The 23,988-nt window shown below is 43.5% G+C and overlaps 1 protein-coding gene across 2 annotated transcripts in view; it reads left to right on the forward strand.

Annotated features, from left to right (window-relative positions):
* Positions 1–23,988, forward strand: part of LOC115172628 (latent-transforming growth factor beta-binding protein 2) — a 157,015-nt gene that overhangs the window by 25,160 nt on the left and 107,867 nt on the right. For both annotated transcript variants that reach the window (XM_029730257.1, XM_029730258.1), the window contains exon 3: positions 2,291–2,567. In XM_029730257.1, the coding sequence (XP_029586117.1) occupies positions 2,291–2,567 (277 nt within the window). The remainder of the gene's footprint in view (positions 1–2,290; positions 2,568–23,988) is intronic.

Genomic DNA, 23,988 nt, shown 5'->3' on the forward strand with positions numbered 1-23,988 from the left:
CAGTTACACAAATTGATAAATTAGTATACATATTTGTTCCAAATCAGATGGCACGGTGTCAGTGGGTGTGGTGGTTGGGAGGGGTGGAATGGGAAGGGGGGGGGGTCGCTCATTTACTGAACTCTCCCTCATATGTCAACCGACTCTTTGGACTGTTTGATCCTCAGTCTTCCTCAAACCCTTGTAATCTTTGTGGTTGAACAGACTCTAGACAAGACGGTGGCAACAGGCCAGCCTCAAGTCTGGTTAGTGGATGATATATTTAACTCTTTGCCAAATAGAGACAAAGCATTTCTTATTTTATCCCATAGTGTACTAGAAAACTCAGATCACATACCAAGTTACATTTCCCTGACTGAATGTGTAGTATACTTCATCAGAAAGGGCTGGATTTTCCCCAAAGCAGTTCAAACTAATGCTCTAGCAAATGTGTGGGTTTAAATAGAATAGACTTCGCCATAAACCACAGGAATATGGTCAAGGACTATAATTTAATTCCCAATTTCTTCCCTTTTGTCATCATGTTGCGATGATTGACTGTTTGTATTGCATACTCTCTCAATTAGCATACATCATGTTGTGATGATTGACTGTTTGTATTGCATACTCTCTCAATTAGCATACATCATGTTGTGATGATTGACTGTTTGTATTGCATACTCTCTCAATTAGCATACATCATGTTGTGATGATTGACTGTTTGTATTGCATACATCATGTTGTGAGAAAGTTGTGCTGATTCAAAACCATGTGGTGCTAGTTTCATGGCAGTTTTAGGTATATTGTTCGGATACAATTAGAGAGAACAAAAGACTGAAGCCAAGCTGTGAGCAATAAGGCCTGAAGGGGTGTGGTATATGGCCAATATACCACGGCTTAGTGCTGTTCTTAGTCACAACACAATGCTGAGTGCCTGCATACAGCCCTTAGCTGTGGTATATTAGCCATTAACCACAAACCCGCGAGGTGCCTTATTGCTATTATAAACTGGTAACCAACATAATTAGGACAGTAAAAATAAATGTTTTGTCATACCCGTGGTATATGGTCTGATATACCACGGCTGTCACCCAATCAGCATTCAGAGCTCGAACCACCCAGTTCATAAAGTAGAATAATCATGTTCCTTGGTGTGGCAGCCAAGGACTCGGTCATCCTCATGCCATAGAGGACACCTAGCAGGTCCATTCTTCTCTCACACCAGACAAACTGGACCCCATGTCTGAATGGCATCATATTGCTAAAACAGGAAGCCTACAGCAGCTAGACCATGCAGCCAGTGGGGCCCTTAGCTACCAGCTCTCCTCACAGTGCCAAAAGCTGTGGAAGCTTTCCTGCCTGCGATTTGTCAGTGGCACAGCATCTGTGTCAATAGCATTCCACCACTGTTGACAGAGCACTGCAGTTTGCTTTAGCCACCAGAGAGTAGCAACCTGATTTAGTGTTTGAGAACAATGTCATCAATTCTGCAGTGCTATCCAGTACATACATTTGTGTCACAAGATGGAAAGGATGTTTGCTTTGAATCGCATGCCACAGGTCTAAGAATAGTGTTCAAGTAGCCAGAGTGAAGTGCAGGGAGGGCCCAGATTTGGACATGTGCAGATTGTTTTGCCATAACCATGAAATTACCTCAACACTTGCTGTATTTGCAGACAATTGATCAATATTGTTTATACATCAATCTTTGACCAGACCAGGAAAACACGTCCCCTCAGATATAGTAATATCTGCACAAGTCATAGCATATATGAAGTGTGAGGCATTTACAGACAGATTCCAGTTAGGCTCCAAGCCGGTCGGTGGAATCTAGTTTCGCATTCACAATTTTGTGCTCTTTTAATTACCTTTTTAAGCAGTGTGTCTTTATAACTGTAACAGCACACATTAGATTTGGAATCAGTGACCAAAGGAATTTCTAGGAAAACTGCTGATCATTGGAGCACCAGCAGCATTAAGCACAGCCAAGGAGCTGAAGTGACTCTTACCTTTTTGAGAAATGTGTTAAATGTAAGAGATCCCATACATTTAGACTTAACAGGGCTGTCTTGGGCTCAGGTGAAATTGAACATGACATTCCCTCCAGGCTTTGTACTATAAGGAAACCAGAGTAAAAGCAACGGCATGGATACACAACTAATTGGCCCTTGATTGAATCACTTAAAGTAAAGCCGGCTAGTGCTGAGATAATGTAGGCCATGTCTGGAGATGCTCTTTTATGTGAAAGGCCACATGTTCTAACATGACACCATTAAAGATCTGCCTCCGTCTCTCTCTCTGCCCCCTGCAGCCGACTGCCAGCCCCCCTGCCAGAACCGCGGCTCTTGCAGCAGGCCCCACACCTGTGTGTGCCGCTCTGGGTTCCAGGGGGCCCGCTGCGAGGAGGCTGCCCCAGAGCAGGTGTACATCCACACCGGAGGGTCCCTGAGGCGCATCCAGTCAGGCACCAACCCCTTCCAGAGGGAGCAGCCCAGGAGGAAACCCACAGAGAGGCAGGCCATAGACAATCCCAGCCCTAGGGTTCAGACCCCCAGACCTGAGACCACCAGACAGTCTCTCCAGCCTGTGTAAGTCCATCATTGCACTGCACCTCCTTCCTGATGGAGTATTTAGACATTTATAAATGGTTACTCACTGACCTTATTTATCTCTGTTTAGCTGGAGGAACAATGTGTTTTCCCAACACAAGCTACACTCTTAGAAAAAGGATTCCAAAGGGTTCTTCGGTTGTCCCCATAGGAGAACCCTTTTGGGTTCCATGTAGAACTCTCTTTGGAAAGGGTTCTACATGGAACCAAAAGGGTTCTACCTGGAACCAAAAAAGGTTGTTCAAAGGGTTCTCCTATGGGGACAGCCAAATAACCCTTTTAAATCAAATAAAATACAATTTGTGCCGAATGCAACAGGTTGTAATGATGGGGCGGTGAGTCGGAAGCAGGTGAAACATTTTAATAAAACAACAAAACGACACTAACTTAAGGCAGACCGCCGATACACAAGAACAATACCAACTGGTGAGTTAACATGGGAGAGTGACATATAAAGGGGAGGAAATTATGAAGTTAATGGAGTCCAGGTGTGAATCATAATGATTAACAGGTGTGCGTAATGATGAATCCCAGGACCGGTGGTTAGTACTCTGGCGACGTCGTACCCCGGAGGGGAGGAGCAAGAGCAGACGTGACACAGGTGTAATCCTTACCATGAAATGGTTACTTTACGAGCTCTAAACGAACAATGCATAGTTTATTTTTTAGTTGATTTATTTCACCTTTATTTAACCAGGTAGGCCAGTTGAGAACAAGTTCTCATTTACAACTGCGACCTGGCCAAGATAAAGCAAAGCAGTGTGACAAAAACAACAACACAGAGTTACACATGAGATAGACAAATGTACAGCCAATAACACAATAGAAAAATCTATACACAGTGTGTGCAAATGTAGTAAGATTAGGGAGGTAAGGCAATAAATAGGCCATAGTGGCGAAATAATTAGAATTTAGCATTAACACTGGAGTGATAGATGTGCAGATGATGATGTGCAAGTAGAGATACTGGGGTGCAAAAGAGCAAAACAATTTACAATATGGGGATGAGGTAGTTGGGTGGGCTATTTACAGATGGGCTGTGATCGGTAAGCTACTCTGACAGCTGATGCTTATAGTTAGTGAGGCAGATAAGTCTCCAGCTTCAGTGACTTGTGCAATTCGTTCCAGTCATTGGCAGCAGAGAACTGTAAGGAAAGGCGGCCAAAGAGGTGTTGGCTTTGGGGACGACCAGTGAAATATACCTGCTGGAGCTCATGCTATGGGTGGGTGTTGCTATGGTGACCAGTGAGCTGAGATAAGGCGGGGCTTTACCTTGCAAAGACTTATATATGACCTGGAGTCAGTTGTAAAAAGTAAGTAATAAAAATGGGCTAAATAAACTAAAGGAAAAATAGTAAGACAATAAAAATAACAGCAATGATAACGAGGATATATACTGTAGAAGGGTTACCGGCACTGAGTCAATGTGCATGTAGGTAGGGGTAAAGGGACTATGCATAGATAAACAGAGAGTAGCAGCAGCGTGTGTGAAGGAATGTGTGTGGCGTCAATATGCGTGTGTGTGTGTGTCAGTGTGTGTGTTGGAGTGTCAATGTAGTATGTGTGAGTGTGTGGTTAGAGTCCGGTGAGTGTACATGGAGCCTGTGCAAGAGAGTCAGTGCAACAAATAATAATACAGTTGAAGTCGGAAGTTTACATACACTTAGGTTGGAGTCATTAAAACTTGTTTTTCAACCACTCCACAAATTTCTTGTTAACAAACTATAGTTTTGGCAAGTCGGTTAGGAAATCTACTTTGTGCATGACACAAGTAATTTTTCCAACAATTGTTTACAGACAGATTATTTCACTTATAATTCACTGTGTCACAATTCCAGTGGGTCAGAAGTTTACATACACTAAGTTGACTGTGCCTTTAAACAGCTTGGAAAATTCACGAAAATGATGTCATGGCTTTAGATGCTTCAGATAGGCTAATTTTCATAATTTCAGTCAATTGGAGGTGTACCTGTGGATGTATTTCAAGGCCAACCTTCAAACTCAGTGCCTATTTGCTTGACATTATGGGAAAATCAAAAGAAATCAGCCAAGACCTCAGAAACAAAATTGTAGACCTCCACAAGTCTGGTTCATCCTTGGGAGCAATTTCCAAATGCCTGAAGGTACCACTTTCATCTCTACAAACAATAGTACGCAAGTATAAACACCATGGGACCACACAGCCGTCATACCGCTGAGGAAGGAGACGCGTTCTGTCTCCTAGAGATGAACGTACTTTGGTGCGAAAAGTGCAAATCAATCCCAGAACAACAGCAAAGGACCTTGTGAAGATGCTGGAGGAAACCGGTACAAAAGTATCTATATCCACAGTAAAACAAGTCCTATATCGACATAACCTGAAGGGCCGCTCAGCAAGGATGAAGGCACTGCTCCAAAACCGCCATAAAAAGGCCAGACTACGGTTTGCAACTGCACATGGGGACAAAGCTTGTACTTTTTGGAGAAATGTCCTCTGGTCTGATGAAACAAAATAGAACTGTTTAGCCATAATGACCATCGTTATGTTTGGAGGAAAAGGGGTAGGCTTGCAAGCCGAAGAACACCATCCCAACCGTGAAGCACGGGGGTGGCAGCATCATGTTGTGGGGGTGCTTTGCTGCAGGAGGGACTGGTGCACTTCACAAAATAGATGGCATCATAGGGGGCAAAATTATGTGGATATATTGAAACAACATCTCAATACATCAGTCAGGAAGTTAAAGCTTGGTCGCAAATGCGTCTTCCAAATGGACAATGACCTCAAGCATACTTCCAAAGTTGTGGCAAAATGGCTTAAGGACAACAAAGTCAAGGTATTGGAGTGGCCATCACAAAGCCCTGACCTCAATCCTATAGAAAATTTGTGGGCAGAACTGAAAAAGTGTGTGCGAGCAAGGAGGCCTACAGGAGGAATGGGACAAAATTCACCCAACTTATTGTGGGAAGCTTGTGGAAGGCTACCCGAAACGTTTGACCCAAGTTAAACAATTTAAAGGCAATGCTACTAAATACTAATTGAGTGTATGTAAACTTCTGACCCACTGGGAATGTGATGAAAGAAATAAAAGCTGAAATAAATAATTCGTTCTACTAATATTCTGACATTTCACATTCTTAAAATAAAGTGGTGATCCTAACTGACCTAAGATGTATGTAAACTTCTGACAAACTGTAGATAAGAATAAAGTAAAGGGGTCAATGTAAATAGTCTGGGTAGCCATTTGATTAACTGATCAGTAGTCTTATGGCTTGGGGGTAGAAGCTGTTAAGGAGCCTTTTGGTCCATGACTTGGCACTCTGGTACCGCTTGCCGTGCAATAGCAGAGAGAACAGTCTATGACTTGGGTGGCTGGGGTCAATGACAATTTTTAGGGCATTCCTGACACCGTCTGGTATATAGGTCCTGGATGGTAGGGAGCTAGCAACACTGATGTACTGGGCCGTACGCACTACCCTTTGTAGCGCCTTGCGGTCAGATGCCGAGCAGTTGCCATACCAAGCGGAAAGTCAGGATGCTTTCGATGGTGCAGCTGTAGAACTTTTTGTGGAACTGAGGACCCATGCCAAATCTTTTCAGCCTCCTGAGGGGGGAATAGGCGTTGTCGTGCCCCCCTTACGACTGTGTTAGTGTGTTTGGACCATGATAGGTCCATAGTGATGTGGAAACCAAGGAACTTGACGCTCTCAACCTTCACCACTACAGCCCAGTCGATGAGAATGGGGCATGCTTGGCGCTCCTTTTCCTGTAGTCCACGATCAAATCAAATCAAATTTATTTATATAGCCCTTCGTATATCAGCTGAAATCTCAAAGTGCTGTACAGAAACCCAGCCTAAAACCCCAAACAGCAAGCAAAGCATGTGAAAGAAGCACGGTGGCTAGGAAAAACTCCCTAGGAAAAACTCCCTAGAAAGGCCAAAAACCTAGGAAGAAACCTAGAGAGGAACCAGGCTATGAGGGGTGGCCAGTCTTCTTCTGGCTGTGCCGGGTGGATATTATAACAGAACATGGTCAAGTTGCTAAAATGTTCATAAATGACCAGCATGGTCAAATAATAATAATCATAGTAGTTGTCGAGGGTGCAACAAGCACGTCCGGTGAACAGGTCAGGGTTCCGTAGCCGCAGGCAGAACAGTTGAAACTGGAGCAGCAGCATGGCCAGGTGGACTGGGGACAGCAAGGAATCATTATGCCAGGTAGTCCCGAGGCATGGTCCTAGGGCTCAGGTCCTCCGAGAGAAAGAAAGAAAGAGAGAAAGAGAGAATTAGAGAGAGCATATTTAAATTCACACAGGACACCGGATAAGACAAGAGAATACTCCAGATGTAACAGACTGACCCTAGCCCCCCGACACATAAACTACTGCAGCATAAATACTGGAGGCTGAGACAGGAGGGATCAGAAGACACAGAAGATCAGCTCCTTTGTCTTGCTCACGTTGAGGGAGAGGTTGTTGTTCTGGCACCACACTGGCAGGTCTCTGACCTCCTCCCTATAGGCTGTCTCGTCGTCAGTGATCAGGCCTATCACCGTTGTGTTGTCGGCAAACTTAATAATGGTGTTGGAGTCGTGCGTGGCCATGCAGTCATGGTTGAACAGGGTGTACAGGAGGGGATTAAGCACGCACCCCTGAGGAGCCCCCGTGTTGAGAGTCAGTGTGGAAGAGGAAGTCCATTATCCAGTTGCAGAGGGAGGTGGTCATTCCCAGGGTCCTTAGCTTAGTGATGAGCTTGGAGGTCACTATGGCGTAGTCAATGAACAGCATTCTCACATAGGCGTTCCTACGGGGCAGTAGTCATTTAGGCAGATTACCTTGGCTTTCTTGGTCACAGGGACTATGGTGGTCTGAATGGATTTAGAATTGATTTGATTTAGCCCGTCTGGTAGGCTGGCGTCACTGGGCAGCTCACGGCTGGGTTTCTATTTGTAATCCGTAATGGTTTACAAGCTCTGCCACATCCGACGAGCATCAGAGCCGCTGTAGTAGAATTCGATCTTAGTCCTGTATTGACGCTTTGCCTGTTAAATGGTTTGTCATAGGGCATAGCGGGATTTCTTTTAAGAGTCCATATTAGTGTCCCGCTCCTTGAAAGCGGCAGCTATAGCCTTTTTTCTCAGTGCGGATGTTGCCTATAATCCATGGCTTCTCGTTGGGATATGTACGTATGGTCACTGTGGGGACGATGTTGTCGATGCACTTATTAATGAAGCCGGTGACTGATGTGGTATGCTCCTCAATGCAATTGGATGAATCCCGGAACATATTTCAGTCTGTGCTAGCAAAACAGTCCTCTAGCTTAGCATCCGCTTCCATATTGAGCATGTTGCTGGTACTTCCTGTTTGAGTTTTTGCTTGTAAGCAGGAATCAGGAGGATGGAGTTATGGTCAGATTTGCTAAATGGAGGGTGAGGGAGAGCTTTGTACGCGTCTCTGTGTGTGGAGTAAAGGCGATCTAGAGGTTTTTCCCCTAGTTGCACAGGTGACATGCTGGTAGAAATGAAGTAAAACGGATTTCAGTTTTCATGCATTAAAGTCCCCGGCCACTAGGAGCGCTGCCTCTGGATGAGCATTTTCTTGTTTTCTTATGGCCTTTTACAGCTCGTTGAGTGTGTTCTTAGTGCCAGCATCGCTATGAAGAATATACAGTCGTGGCCAAAAGTTTTGAGAATGACACAAATATTAATTTTCACAAAGTCTGCTGCTTCAGTTTGTATGATGGCAATTTGCATATACTCCAGAATGTTATGAAGAGTGATCAGATGAATTGAAATGAATTGCAAAGTCCCTCTTTGCCATGCAAATGAACTGAATCCCCCAAAAAACATTTCCACTGCATTTCAGCCCTGCCACAAAAGGACCAGCTGACATCATGTCAGTGATTCTCTTGTTAACACAGGTGTGAGTGTTGACGAAGATAAGGCTGGAGATCACTGTCATGCTGATTGAGTTCGAATAACAGACTGGAAGCTTCAAAAGGAGGGTGATGCTTGGAATCATTGTTCTTCCTCTGTCAAACATGGTTACCTGCAAGGAAACATGTGCCGTCATCATTGCTTTGTACAAAAAGTGCTTCACAGGCAAGGATATTGCTGCCAGTAAGATTGCACCTAAATCAACCATTTATTGGATCATCAAGAATTTCAAGGAGGGCGGTTCAATTGTTGTGAAGAAGGCTTCAGGACACCCAAGAAAGTCCAGCAAGCACCAGGACCGTCTCCTAAAGTTGATTCAGCTGCGGGAGCGGGGCACCACCAGTACAGAGCTTGGCAGCAGGCAGGTGTGAGTGCATCTGCACGTACAGTGAGGCGAAGACTTTTGGAGGATGGCCTGGTGTCAAGAAGGGCAGCAAAGAAGTCACCTCTCTCCAGGAAAAACATCAGGGACAGACTGATATTCTGCAAAAGGTACAGGGATTGGACTGCTGAGGACTGGGGTAAAGTCATTTTCTCTGATGAATCCCCTTTCCGATTATTTGGGGCATCCGGAAAAAAACTTGTCCGGAGAAGACAAGGTGAGCGCTACCATCAGTCCTGTGTCATGCCAACAGTAAAGCATCCTGAGATCATTCATGTGTGGGGTTGCTTCTCAGCTAAGAGAGTGGACTCACTAACAATTTTGCCTAAGAACACAGCCATGTATAAAGAATGGTACCAACACATCCTCCGAGAGCAACTTCTCCCAACCATCCAGGAACAGTTTGTTGATGAACAATGCCTTTTCCAGCATGATGGAGCACCTTGCTATAAGGCAAGTGATAACTAAGTGGCTCGGGGAACAAAACATCGATATTTTGGGTCCATGGCCAGAAAACTCCCCAGACCTTAATCCCATTGAGAACTTGTGGTCAATCCTCAAGAGGCGGGTGGACAAACAAAAACCCACAAATTCTGACAAACTCCAAGCATTGATTATGCAAGAATGGGCTGCCATCAGTCAGGATGTGGCCCAGAAGTTAATTGACAGCATGCCAGGGCGGATTGCAGAGGTCTTGAAAAGAAGGGTCAACACTGCAAATATTGACTCTTTGCATCAACTTCATGTAATTGTCAATAAAAGCCTTTGACACTTATGAAATGCTTGTAATTATACTTCAGTATTCCATAGTAACATCTGACAAAAATATCTAAAGACACTGAAGCAGCAAACTTTGTGGGAATTAATATTTGTGTCATTCTCAAAACTTTTGGTCACGACTGTAGATGAAAACTCTTGGTAAATACTATGGTCTACAGCTTATCATGAGGTACATTATTCAAAATCAGGTGAGCAAAACCTTGAGACATCCTTAATATTAGCGATCGCGCACCAGCTGTTATTAATAAAGAGACAGAGATCTTACCAGAGGCTGCTGTTCTGCCTAGTAGATGCACGGAAAACCCAGCTAACTATATTATCTATGCCCTTGTTTAGCCACGACTCAGTGAAACATAGGATAGTCTCGAACGGAGCTCATTCAGTTTATTCTCCAGTGATTACACATTTGCCAATAGAACGGAGGGTAGAAGTGGATTATCCACTCACCTACTCAGTCTCAACAGGCATCCGGCTCGCCAACCCCTGTAACCCCCATCTCCTCTTCATACGAATGACTGGGATTTGGGCCTGGTCCAGGAGGAGCAGTATATATCCTTCGCGTCCGACTCATTAAAGAAAAATACCTTGTCCAGTTCGAGGTGAGTAAATGCTGTTCTGATGTCCAGAAGGAATTTTCAGTCATAGGAAACTTTTTCGAAAACATTATGTACAAGAAAAGTTAAAAACAGTGCAAACACACAAAATAGCACAATTGCTCAGCAGCCCATAAATCGGTGGTCATCCCGTTCGGCACCATTCTGTGGTTCTAGATAGAAATGTAAATTATCTTTCAATTGTTTGTGTTCAACATACTTCATGCTGTCACGTCCTGACCAGTAAAAGGGGTTATTTGTCATTGAAGTTTGGTCAGGGCGTGGCAGGGGGTGTTTGTTTTGTGTGTTTCGGTGTTTTTGGGTTTAGGTTCTACGTTATCTATTTCTATGTTTATGTCTAGTTTTCTATTTCTATGTTGGGGTTTTTGGCAATGACCTCCAATTAGAGGCAGCTGGTTGTCGTCTCTAATTGGAGGCCATATTTAGTTGTGTTTGTTTCACTTGTGTTTTGTGGGTGGTTATTTTCTGTATAGCCTGGGAGCCTTATGGAACTTTTTTCGTCGTTTGTTTTTGTTTAAGTGTTTTCTTTATATAAATTAAGAAGATGAGCACTTTACCCGCTGCACCTTGGTCCAATCCTTACGACGCCCATGACACATGCTTCAAACATGCTTTAACAGGATAGGGGCTTTAAGAGAATAGGGGCTTTAAGAGAATAGGGGCTTTAACAGAATAGGGGCTTTAACAGGATAGGGGCTTTAAGAGAATAGGGGCTTTAAGAGAATAGGGGCTTTAAGAGAATAGGAGCTCAGTAAACACTGAATATGTAATACTGGGGTGGCAGGTAGCCTAGTGGTTAGAGCGTTGGGCCAGTAACCGAAAGGTTGCAAGATCAAATCCCCGAGCTAACAAGGTAAAAATCTGTAGTTCTGCCCCTGAACAAGGCAGTTAACCCACTGTTCCTAGGCCGTCATTGTAAGTAAGAATATTTTCTCAACTGACTTGCCTAGTTAAATAAAGGTTAAATAAAAAAAGAGGTTAGGGGCTTTAGGAGCTCAGTAAACACTGAATATGTAATACTGGACTTTTGCCCAAGATGCATACATTCTGGATTTTTAACACACTAAATAATGGGGTGACAGTCAAATATTCTTGGTTTCTATTCCAAGCAGACAGTGGGCCTTTGAAGTGTAATCAATACTGATGTTCTAGATCACTGACATCTGAGATTTGTTTATATTATTGTTGTTCAGAAGAGGATTTTAACCTCCGATGCCATTTATTTTGATCTATGTTGGCAGTCTGACATGTGGGCATGCCAACCCCGAGGCGTATTGAAATGTTTTTGGCCGGTGTCATGGCACACTGATATCCTTCTTCATTTGAACATGGAATTTGTCTCACAGTCAAACTTGGATTCAAGTGTTGATTCTGCGGTTTATTCTGATAAACGTTGCTCATATAAAAATGATTATTGCCTCTAAGCTCCTCATTTATAAAGTAAGAACACATCATATGTTTTACTCATCTAATGAAAATCAGCCTTATTCTGACAGGAGTAAGTAAAGGGAGTAGAAAGGCAATGTACTCTACCCACCACCATTAGTTACACTACAACAACAGTTACATAGACAATGTAATAAATGCTGTCATGAGAAGCAAGTGCAATGATATTCTCTGTGATATGTATGTACAACATACGGCATACAGAAGTTTTTTATTCTGGTTTGCATTATGGTTTGTGTTTGTTATTTGGTTGAATCAAACCAGATGAGCGGGTCCATATGTTAAGTGTTTAATACTTAATGCTTAATGCTGTGTAAAACCAGAGCTAAATAACCTAGCATGTCTTTCCTTCTTCACCATTGAAAAGAGCTGCTCCATGGCTGAAAAACCGTGAAGATCAACATGTAGAATGAAAGGAAACAACGTCTGATTGGCCAGATAGGAAAGTCACAGTAACGCTTGCCATTTGCTATGAATATATAAATCTGATTTGAATGAATAATGTATTTTCTTTGGGTTTGTGTAACACTATAAAAAATGACATTTATTCTATGACTCATTGGACTGGACTAACAATGACTACTGATGCACATAGCGTGACAACTGGTCAGACTAGGCCCTCTTATAGCACATTCAGCTACTCTCAGAAGACCATTAATCAAACCAGAGAATGGCATCAGACTTTTGGCTTCGACAGCAGTCTATTTTTGTCGGAATTACTCTGGAAATGATACTCAAGAGCATTTTTCTGCTCACAATATTGATTTTTTTCCTCCCTCCGCTGTTTGCTTAAGGACATTGTTAAGCCTGGAGGTCACTGCCAAATCTTCTGATTAAGGTTGTGTTATGGTTTGAACCGTATTTCTGACTGAGGGTGTTGAAAGGTGATGCTTGTTTGTGTCTATGACTGTTCAGGCAGATTTTTTGCTATGTATGGGATAGGTTTATCTTGTCAAATGCTTCTCTGCCTTGGATGAGAGCCCAATGGTTTTCTAATCCTCAGGCAGTTGTATAAAGTGCCATAATTAGTTTGAGCACTGAGGTCACCCTTCATTTTCAGCCAAAGTGTCATCTGGGTAATATCGTTCTCTGAAAACGCCGAAATTCTATTAGATTACAGTTGATGTTTATGGTCCAGTATGTTCTAATAGCGAGTGCCTTTTACGTAGTTATGTCACATCGTATTTCTGTGTTATGGAATTACTCTGGCAAAACCCCTCTGATGCCTGTAGTAGCTTGAAGTAACCCAAGGAAATGTTTTGGCAGATGTTTTCCTAAAACAGTTTCTCTTTTTTCACTTGCATTGTTTCTTAGTCACGATAAATCTTTAGTATGTAATCAATGCAAGGCGTGTGTCAGAAGTGCACAGTTGCTATGCATATGTTTGCTTTGATATTCATTTAGTGGACATATTTGTAGCCTGAGTCACAGATCTGGGACAAATAAGAGAGCAAATCTGCACATTTTACATTAGAAGAGGCAGACACCATTACTGAGTCACACAACCTGGCGATGTGTAGCGTGATCTCTCTTGTCTCTAATGGAGCTGACTAACACATCTCAGCAGGTGCTGTTAATCTGAAGATGAGCCATTTCCTATTCCACAACACAAGCCCGCTCAAATGAAAGCTTGTGGACGCGCTGGCAAACCCAGCAATTTAGAAAAAAAGGGGATTTGAAGACAGAAACAGGGCCAAACTATGAGAAGTTTTGAAAACAGTGTGTGTGGACATTTGGAAAATATTATTCATATAGCCCACTCGGAGTGTGGCAGCCCACATGAAAAAAATACTACAGTTTACTATAGAATACTACAGTACTTACTATAGAATTCTATAGTAAACTGTAATATACTGTAGAATACTATACTAAATACACACTATTATACCTCGAACATGTGTAGTACTTACTACAGAATGTTGTAGTACACTGTGGAATACTATAGTAAATACTACAGTATTATCCACTAAAAAAAACAACGTAGTAAATACCACAATAATGTCCGCAAAAACACTATAGTAAATACTACAGTATACTACAGTCCACAAAACACTAAAGTAAATACTACAGTATGCTACAATCCACAAAAACACTACATTAATTACTATAGTATATACTCTAGTTTTCTTTTACTAGAGTATTTATACTATAGTTAACTGTATTCTACAGTAAATACTATTGTATTCACTGTAGTGTTTTTGCTGACTTTAGTCTGGGAAAAAAAACTACAGTGAAAACTACATTAAAGTCTCCAAAAACACTACAGTGAATACTATAGTATTTATACTATAGTATACTATAGTATTTTTTCATGTGGGAGGTTCACATGTGTCTGTATTTAGTTAGTAGAGAGCTGGTTCTCAGAAGATGTTTGTGATGTATTCTGTTGGTCAAGTTCTGGTGAGCAACATTCTCCGCTCAGGCTCTGTTGAAAGCCAAAGGTGGAGCAATTTACCCCTGGATCATCACGGGACCTCGGTCTTTGTCTTAGATATCAGGTTTTGGTTGTGCTGTGGCCAGAGGTGTAGGAGCAATATGAGGTCACTGAGAGAGTGTAAAGCGGTGCCAAGCCCAAATTAACGAGTCAGGGTAGCCGCCTCTGCAAAGATTAGAACGTCCTGCAGGTTTTTCCCGTGCCTCCAGCCTGTCCATGCCTTTCCTGTTCTCCATAAGAGGGAAGGTGTGAGGTATGTCTGGGAAACAGATTTGGGTGGTTACGCCAGTTGCACCTAGTTGCTGACTTTGCCTGTATTGCCTGTTGGGTTGTGCACTGACAATGGGGGCATTTTTATTAGCATCTTCAAGCGGAGCTGGGCTTAAGGTGGGCCAAATTGGTCAGCAGTGATAAGGGCATGAGGAGTCGCCTGGCTGGCTGATGTGGAGTGGTTTGGGAGTCCAGACGGCCTGCTCTCCAGACCTGCCAGTTGGCCTCCCTCGGAAATGAAATCACCCTGTGTGCACTGCGTCAGCAGCAGATGGGAAAAGCATACTGTCTACTGTATTTTTGTGAAGTGGTTTGTCAACACTTGGGAATATCGGGACGGTCTGTAAGACATTCCAGAAAACAGGTGTAGATTTTTGCTGCACTTAACTCAATTTACAGAAGGCCTGTGTAGAGTAGTAAAAGAGGCCACTCGGGAAAGAAAAGTGTGTTCATGATGTTTGCAGATGACATGTTTTACTGTAACCATGCCAATAACATTCTGCATCAGGGTTTGTCACTGTTTCCACCTTTGTTGACTGGCTATCATCAGCAGGTGGAAGGCTGAACTCTTAACTGCAGCGGATGGACAGTTCCTTAGGAATGGCCCTGCCAGCAGGTGTCACTGATCGGTAGTTCTGTCACTTGGTGCCATGCTTGGGTTTGTGGCTACCGCTGTCTGAACAACATGGTGATGCCATATTACTCATAATGGACCTCTTTTAGTCATAATTCGGCCTGCACTTCATTCACTTTACCACTATATGGGAAGGCTGTTATATCCATTCCATTACTCATTGTCTGTCAGACTCTGCTTGGAATTTGAAATTGACTTGACTCACACAGGCAGAAATTCCCAGAGAGTGAGACACTTCAAATGTCATTTTACCAAATCCAAACGTGGAAAAATTAAAAAGGCAATACTGTAGCATCAGATGTTCTTAAAAATATGTTATTTCATGGTCACGCTAGCGAGGTCCCCCTGTAAAGGGCCTCCAGCTCTCCAGCAGAGGAGGATGATGGTATTATTGTGGATAAACTGCAAAGTGAATAATCAAATCAAATCAAAGTTTATTTGTCACGTGCGCCGAATACAACAGTGAAATGCTTACTTACAGGCTCTAACCAATAGTGAAAAAAAGTATTGGGTGAACAATAGGTAAGTAAAGAAATAAAACAACAGTAAAAAGACAGGCTATATACAGTAGTGAGGCTATAAAAGTAGCGAGGCTACATACAGACACCAGTTAGTCCGGCTGATTGAGGTAGTATGTACATGTAGATGTGGTTAAAGTGACTATGCATTATATGATGAACAGAGAGAAGCAGTAGCGTAAAAGAGTAGTTGGCGGGTGGTGGGTGGCAGGACACAATGCAGATAGCCCAGTTAGCCAATGTGCGGGAGCACTGGTTGGTCGGCTCAATTGAGGTAGTATGTACATGAATGTATAGTTAAAGTGACTCTGCATATATGATAAACAGAGTAGCAGCAGCATAAAAAGAGGGGTTGGGGGGCACACAATGCAAATAGTCCGGGAAGCCATTTGATTACCTGTTCAGGAGTCTTATGGCTTGGGGGTAAAAACTTTTTGAGAAACCTTTTTAAAAACTTTTTGAGAAACCTTTTTGTCCTAGACCTGGCACTCCAGTAGCGCTAGCCATGCGGTAGTAGAGAGAACAGTCTATGACAGGGGTGGCTGGGGTCTTTGACAATTTTTAGGGCCTTCCTCTGACACTGCCTGGTGTAGAGGTCCTGGATGGCAGGCAGCTTAGCCCCAGTGATGTTCTGGGCCGTACGCACTACCCTCTGTAGTGCCTTGCGGTTAGAGGCCGAGCAAATGCCGTACCAGGCAGGGATGCAACCAGTCAGGATGCTCTCGATGTTGCAGCTGTAGAACCTTTTGAGGATCTCAGGACCCATGTCAAATCTTTTTCGTTTTCTGAGGGGGAATAGGCTTTGTCGTGCCCTCTTCACGACTGTCTTGGTGTGTTTGGACCACTCTAGTTGTTGTTGATGTGGACGCCAAGGTTTGAAGCTCTCAACCTGCTCTACTACAACCCCATCGATGAGAATGGGGGCGTGCTTGGTCCTACTTTTCCTGTAGTCCACAATCATCTCCTTAGTCTTGGTTACGTTGAGGGATAGGTTGTTATTCTGGCACCACCCGGCCAGGTCACTGAAACTCCTCCCTACAGGCTGTCTCGTCGTTGTTGGTGATCAGGCCTACCACTCTTGTGTTGTCTGCAAACTTAATGATGGTGTTGGAGTCGTGCCTGGCCATGCAGTCGTGGGTGAACAGGGAGTACAGGAGGGTACTGAGCACGCACCCCTGAGGGGCTCCAGTGTTGAGGATCAGCGTGGCAGATGTGTTGCTACCTACCCTCACCAGCTGGGGGTGGCCCGTCAGGAAGTCCAGGATCCAGTTGCAGAGGGAGGTGTTTAGTCCCAGGATCCTTAGCTTAGTGATAAGCTTTGAGGGCACTATGGTGTTGAACGCTGAGCTGTAGTCAATGAATAGCATTCTCACATAAGTGTTCCTTTTGTCCAGGTTGGAAAGGGCAGTGTGGAGTGCAAAAGAGATTGCATCATCTGTGGATCTGTTTGGGCGGTATGCCTCGAAGCGAGCATAGAAGTGATTTAGCTCGTCTGGTAGGCTCGTGTCACTGGGCAGCTTGCGGCTGTGCTTCCCTTTGTAGTCTGTAATAGTTTGCAAGCCCTGCCACATAAGACGAGCGTCGGAGCTGGTGTAGTGTGATTCAATCTTAGTCCTGTATTGACGCTTTGCCTGTTTGATGGTTCGTCGCAGGGCATAACAGGATTTCTTGTTAGCTTCTGGGTTAGAGTCCCGCACCTTCAAAGCGGCAGCTCTACCCTTTAGCTCAGTGCCAATGTTGCCTGTAATCCATGGCTTCTGGTTGGGGTACGTACAGTCACTGTGGGGGATGACGTCCTCGATGCACTTATTGATAAAGCCAGTGACTGATGTGGCGTACTCCTCAATACCATCGGAGAATCCCATAACATGTTCCAGTCTGTGCTAGCAAAACAGTCCTGCAGTTTACCATCTGCTTCATCTGACCACTTTTTTATAGACCGAGTCACTAGTGCTTCCTGCTTTAATTTTTGCTTGTAAGCAGGAATCAGGAGGATAGAGTTGTGGTCGGATTTACCAAATGGAGGGCGAGTGAGAGCTTTGTTACGCATCTCTGTATGTGGAGTACAAGTGATCCAGAATTTTTTCTCTCTGGTTGCACATTTAACAAGCTTCAAGATTGCTTCGATCACGTGGACTGGGATATGTTTCCGCATAGCGTTGGACAATAACATTGATGAATACGCTGATTCGGTGAGCGAGTTTATTAGCAAGTGCATCGGTGATGTTGTACCCACAGCGACTATTAAAACCTCCCCCAACCAGAAACCGTGGATTGATGGCAGCATTCTCGCAAAACTGAAAGTGCGAACCACTGCTTTTAATCAGGGCAAGGTGACCGGAAACATGACCAAAAACAAACTGTAGCTATTCCCTCCGCAAGGCAATCAAACAAGCTAAGCGTCAGTATAGAGACAAAGTAGAATCGCAATTCAACGGCTCAGACATGAGAGGTATGTTAACCCTCGCAAGGCTGCCGGCCCAGACGGCATCCCTAGCCGCGTCCTCAGAGCATGCGCAGACCAGCTGGCTGGTGTGTTTACGGACATATTCAATCAATCCTTATCCCAGTCTGCTGTTCCCACATGCTTCAAGAATGCCACCATTGTTCCTGTTCCCAAGAAAGCTAAGGTGACTGAGCTAAATGACTATCGCCCTGTAGCACTCACTTCCGTCATCATGAAGTGCTTTGAGAGACTAGTCAAGGACCATATCACCTCCACCCTACCGGACACCCTAGACCTACTCCAATTTGCTTACCGCCCCAATAGGCCCAGAAACGACGCAATCGCAATCACACTGCACACTGCCCTAACCCATCTGGACAAGAGGAATACATATGTAAGAATGCTGTTCATCGACTACAGCTCAGCATTTAACACCATAGTACCCTCCAAACTCGCCATTAAGCTCAAGACCCTGGGTCTTGACCCCGCCCTGTGCAATTGGGTCCTGGACTTCCTGACGGGCCGCCCCCAGGTGGTGAGGGTAGGAAACAACATCTCCACCCCGCTGATCCTCAACACTGGGGCCCCACAAGGGTGCGTTCTCAGCCCTCTCCTGTACTCCCTGTTCACCCATGACTGCGTGGCCATGCACGCCTCCAACTCAATCATCAAGTTTGCAGGCGACACTACAGTGGTAGGCTTGATTACCAACAACGACGAGACGGCCTACAGGGAGGAGGTGAGGGCCCTCGGAGTGTGGTGTCAGGAAAATAACCTCACACTCAATGTCAACAAAACAAAGGAGATGATCGTGGACTTCAGGAAACAGCAGAGGGAGCAGCCCCCTATCCACATCGATGGGACAGTAGTGGAGAAGGTGGAAAGTTTTCAGTTCCTCGGCGTACACATCATGGACAAACTGAAATGGTCCACCCACACAGACAGCGTGGTGAGGAAGGCGCAGCAGCGCCTCTTCAACCTTAGGAGGCTGAAGAAATTCGGCTTGTCACCAAAAACACTCAAACTTTTACAGATGCACAATCGAGAGCATCCTGTCGGGCTGTATCACCGCCTGTTACGGCAACTGCTCCGCCCACAACCGTAAGACTCTCCAGAGGGTAGTGAGGTCTGCACAACACATTACTGGGGGCAAACTACCTGCCCTCCAGGACACCTACACCACCCGATGTCAAAGGAAGGCCAAAAAGATCAAAGACAACAACCACCTGAGCCACTGCCTGTTCACCCCGCTATCATCCAGAAGGTGAAGTCAGTACAGGTGCATCAAAGCTGGGACCGAGAGACAGAAGCTGTTTTTCAATCTCAAGACCATCAGACTGTTAAACAGCCATCATTAACATTGAGTGACTGCTGCCAACATACTGACTCATCTCTAGCCACTTTAACAATAAAAATGGGATGTAATATATGTATCACATCCACTTTAAACAATGCCACTTTATATAATGTTTACATACCCTACATTACTCATCTCATATGTATATACTGTACTCTATACCATCTACTGCATCTTGCTTATGCCGTTCGGCCATCGCTCATCTATATATTTTTATGTACATATTCTTATTCATTCCTTTACACTTGTGTGTATGTATGAGGTAGTTGTTGTGAAATTGTTAGATTACTTGTTAGATTTTACTGCATGGTCGGAACTAGAAGCACAAGCATTTCGCTACACTCGCATTAACATCTGCTAACCATGTGTATGTGACAAATAAAATTTGATTTGATAACATGTTGATAGAAATTTGGTAGAACTGATTTAAGTTTCCCTGCATTAAAGTCTCCGGCCACTAGGAGCGCTGCATCTGGGTGAGTGATTTCCTGTTTGCTTATTTCCTTATACAGCTGACTGAGTGGGGTCTTAGTGCCAGCATCTGTCTGTGGTGGTAAATAAACAGCCACAAGAAGTATAGCTGAAAACTCTCTAGGCAAGTAGTGTGGCCTGCAATTTATCACAATATACTCTACTTCAGGCGAGCAAAATCTAGAGACTTCCTTAGATTTGCACCAACTGTTGTTTACAAATATGCACAGACGCCCCCGCCCCCCCCCCGTCTTACCGGAGTGTGCTGTTCTATCTTGCCGGTGCACCGTATATCCCGCTAGCTGAATATCCATGTCGTCATTCAGCCACGATTCCGTGAAACATAAGATATTACAGTTTTTGATGTCCCGTTGGTAGGATCTTCGTGATCATACCTCGTCTAATTTATTGCCCAATGATTGCACGTTGGCGAGTAGTATTGACGGTAACGCCAGCTTTCCCACTCGCCTTCTCCGGGTCCTGACGAGGCTCTTTGTCCTCTGTACCTGCGTCGCTTCCTCTTGCAAATAACGGGGATGTTGGCCCTGTGGGGTGTTTGGAGAATGTCCTGTGCGTCCTCCTTGTTGTAAAAAAAATCTTTGTCTAAACCGAGGTGAGTGATCGCTGTCCTGATATCCAGAAGCTATTTTTTGCCATAAGATACAGTTGCAGAAATATTATGCACAAAATATGCTACAAATAACGCAAATAAACACATAGTAGCACAATTGGTTGGGCGCCCGTAAAACTGCTGCCATTTCTTCCGCTGCCATTTTATGAGTGACAGTCAAGGGGTATCAGTGCCGAGTCAATGTGCGGGGGTACAGGTTAGTTGAGGTAATTTGTAAAGTGACTATGTATAGATAATGAACAGCAAGTAGCAGCAGTGTAAAAACAAAGGGGGAGGGTGTCAATGAAAATAGTCCGGGTGGCCATTTGATTAGTTGTTCAGCAGTCTTATGGCTTGGGGGTAGAAGCTGTTAAGGAGCCTTTTGGTCCAAGACTTGACCCTCCGGTACTACTTGCCGTGCGGTAGCAGAGAGAACAGTCTATGACTTGGGTGACTGGAGTCTTTGACAATTTTTTGGGCCTTCCTCTGACACTGCCTAGTATATAGGTCCTGGATGTCAGGAAGCTTGGTCCCAGTGATGTACTGGGCCGTACACACTACCCTCTGTAGCGCCTTACGGTCAAATGCCGAGCAGACCTGACAGAGGTTCAGCGTAACGCAAGGTTTCCTGTGGGGGCCTTTGCTCAGCTTAAGTAGTGAAACTTCCTTCCCTGCCAGCATGAGACCCTGGTGGTCACAGCCAGTCTGTCAGCCCGTTTTATGAGTGTCAGGGCCAGCCATGAACTGCTCCACTACAGGCCCAGCTGAATCGGTGATAAAGAATGGCATGGAGGACACTTTCACTGCCTCCCCTGGGTCCTTCCTCTCTCCCGTCCCTCTCTGACATCAGGCCTCCACAGGAAACAGGCCAGGCCAGGGGCAGAGCAGGATGTGTGTGCAGCATGCACTGACATCTCTCCAAAGGTGATTTCTCTCTGTGCTCCATGATTACATAATCACACATGGAGGGAGGAGGAGGGACCTGGATCCTACTGCATGACAACAAAAATGTCTGCTAACTTATTGGAGCGATGTTAAGGCCAAAATGATTCTTATGTGGTGATAGATTTACACTACCGTTAAAAAGTTTGGGGTCACTTAGAAATGTCCTTGTTTTTGTTTTCGTCCATTAAAATAACATCAAATTGATCAGAAATACAGTGTAGACATTGTTAATGTTGTAAATGACTATTGTAGCTGGAAACGGCAGATTTTTTATGGAATATCTACATAGGCGTACAGAGGCCCATTAACAGCAACCATCACTCCTGTGTTCCAATGGCACGTTGTGTTAGCTCGAACCAACAAATGCTGATGCTCCAGATACTCAACTAGTCTAAAGATGGCCAGTTTTATTGCTTCTTTAATTAGCACAACAGTTTTAAGTTGTGCTAATGTAATTGCAAAAGGGTTTTCTAATGTTCAATTGGCCTTTTAAAATGATAAACTTGGATTAGCTAACACAACATGCCATTGGAATACAGGAGTGATGGTTGCTGATAATGGGCCTCTGTACGCCTATGTAGATATTCCATAAAAAATCTGTCGTTTCCAGCTACAATAGTAATTTACGACATTAACAATGTCTACACTGTATTTCTGATCAATTTGATGTTATTTTAATGGACAAAATATTTGCTTTTCTTTCAAAAACAAGGACATTTCTAAGTGACCCCAAACTTTTGAACGGTAGTGTATCTTACTGTGGCAGTAATTGTTTTCTTCATATTGGCCCACCTTTGTTGCTGGTTGACTAATAGACCCAGTGGTTACAGAGCTTGTTGACTCGAGGCTTTACACTGACCCACACAGTCACTTCTCAGAGGAAACTGTGGTCAGTGAGGGAGTTCTCCATGTTAATCATGGAACAGTCATTCCTTTTAGCCTAACCCCAGACAGACCACACCACTCTCACTACTGGAAGCTACTGTCAACATGCCACCGTAGGTGTTTACGGAACTGCCAGAAAGTATTACTGTTTCCACATAAAAAAATACTATAGTGTATACTATGGTAGGAATATTATAGTATTCACTTGAGTGTTTTTGCGGAGTTTACTGTAGTATTCACTGTAGTCCGCAAAACCCCTACAGCGAATACTGTAGTATACTGTAGGCAGGTAGCCTAGCAGTTAAAAGTCTTGAACCAGTAACCAAAAGGTTGCTGGTTTGAATCCTCAAACTGACTAGGTGAAAAATCTGCCAATGTGCCCTGGAGCATTTTCAAATCAAATTGTATTTGTCACATGCGCTGATACAACAGGTGTAGACCTTACAGTAAAATGCTTACTTACAAGCCCTTCACCAACAATGCAGTTTTAAGAAAAATAAGTGTTAAGTAAGTCACTCTGGATAAATGACTAAAATGTAAATGTATACTGTAGTATTTACAGTTTACTATAGTATAAATACTGTAGTAAAACAAGAGTAGTATATACTATAGTAATTACTGTAGTGTTTTTCCGGACTGTAGTACGGTATAGTGTAGTATTTACTGTAGTGTTTTTGTGGATATTACTTTAGTATTTACTGAAGTTTGTTTTTGTTTTATTTCTTTGACATATGTGGGGGGCTTTCTCCTACTGGAGAAATACTAAAAGAGCAAATGTTCCATAACGTGTAGGTAGGACAGGGTTGTGATCAGAGAGTTCAAAGCTTCTGCTCTTTTCTATACCCATAGGGAACAAAATATATGGTGTGTATATACTTTGAATGTAGGTTTCTCATTTATGTGTGGCACAAACTGGGCAATGGGGGAGGGGAATTGGCATGGTATATGCAAATTAAATACTGTAGTGTTTTCTATAGTAAAATGTTTTCTGTTTTTGGGGACTGTAGTGTTTTTGCAGACATTTCTGTAGTATTTATTTGTGTTTTTGGGGGGATAATACTGTAGTATTTACTATAGTACTCTACAGTATACTACAAAATGATTTACTAAATACTATACTACACTACACAGGGGGATACTACAGTGTAGTATTCTAGTATTCTACAGTATACTACAGTTTACTATGTAATTCTATATTAGGTACTATAGTATTCTATAGTAAACTGTAGTATTTTTATGTGGGTTGTTATGTGATATATCTGTAGTTGTTATTGTTGTAGAATTAGGAGCAGTGTGAGACATGGTATTAGCAGTAGGTTTGCTGGGAGGCCTAGTGAGGGTGATATAGATGGTTTTTCAGTACACAACACACTGACGTCAGGCACGGATGTGCACACACCAAGGAGGCAGAAAGAGCGCCATCCCATCTGCCCCCATTTAACATAGCTTACATTTACGTAATTATTACTTTTAAATAAAAATAAATTAAAAAATGTTTTGGGGTTCTGATATGCTTACAATGTTGTTTTGATTATTGCTTGAAAATTCGCTAAGATTATATTTGGCTGTCATCTTTGCAAAATACCTATTTTGAATGCAGTAATTGTTAGCTAGAATGCTAACGGTCATTGACATAGGCTGTAGCAAATGCGAGCCAAAGAGCTATTTTACTGGTTGAAGTTGTTTTTAAGTGTA

Source organism: Salmo trutta, chromosome 33, assembly GCF_901001165.1.
Source record: "Salmo trutta chromosome 33, fSalTru1.1, whole genome shotgun sequence".
In the NCBI taxonomy this organism is placed as follows: domain Eukaryota; kingdom Metazoa; phylum Chordata; class Actinopteri; order Salmoniformes; family Salmonidae; genus Salmo; species Salmo trutta.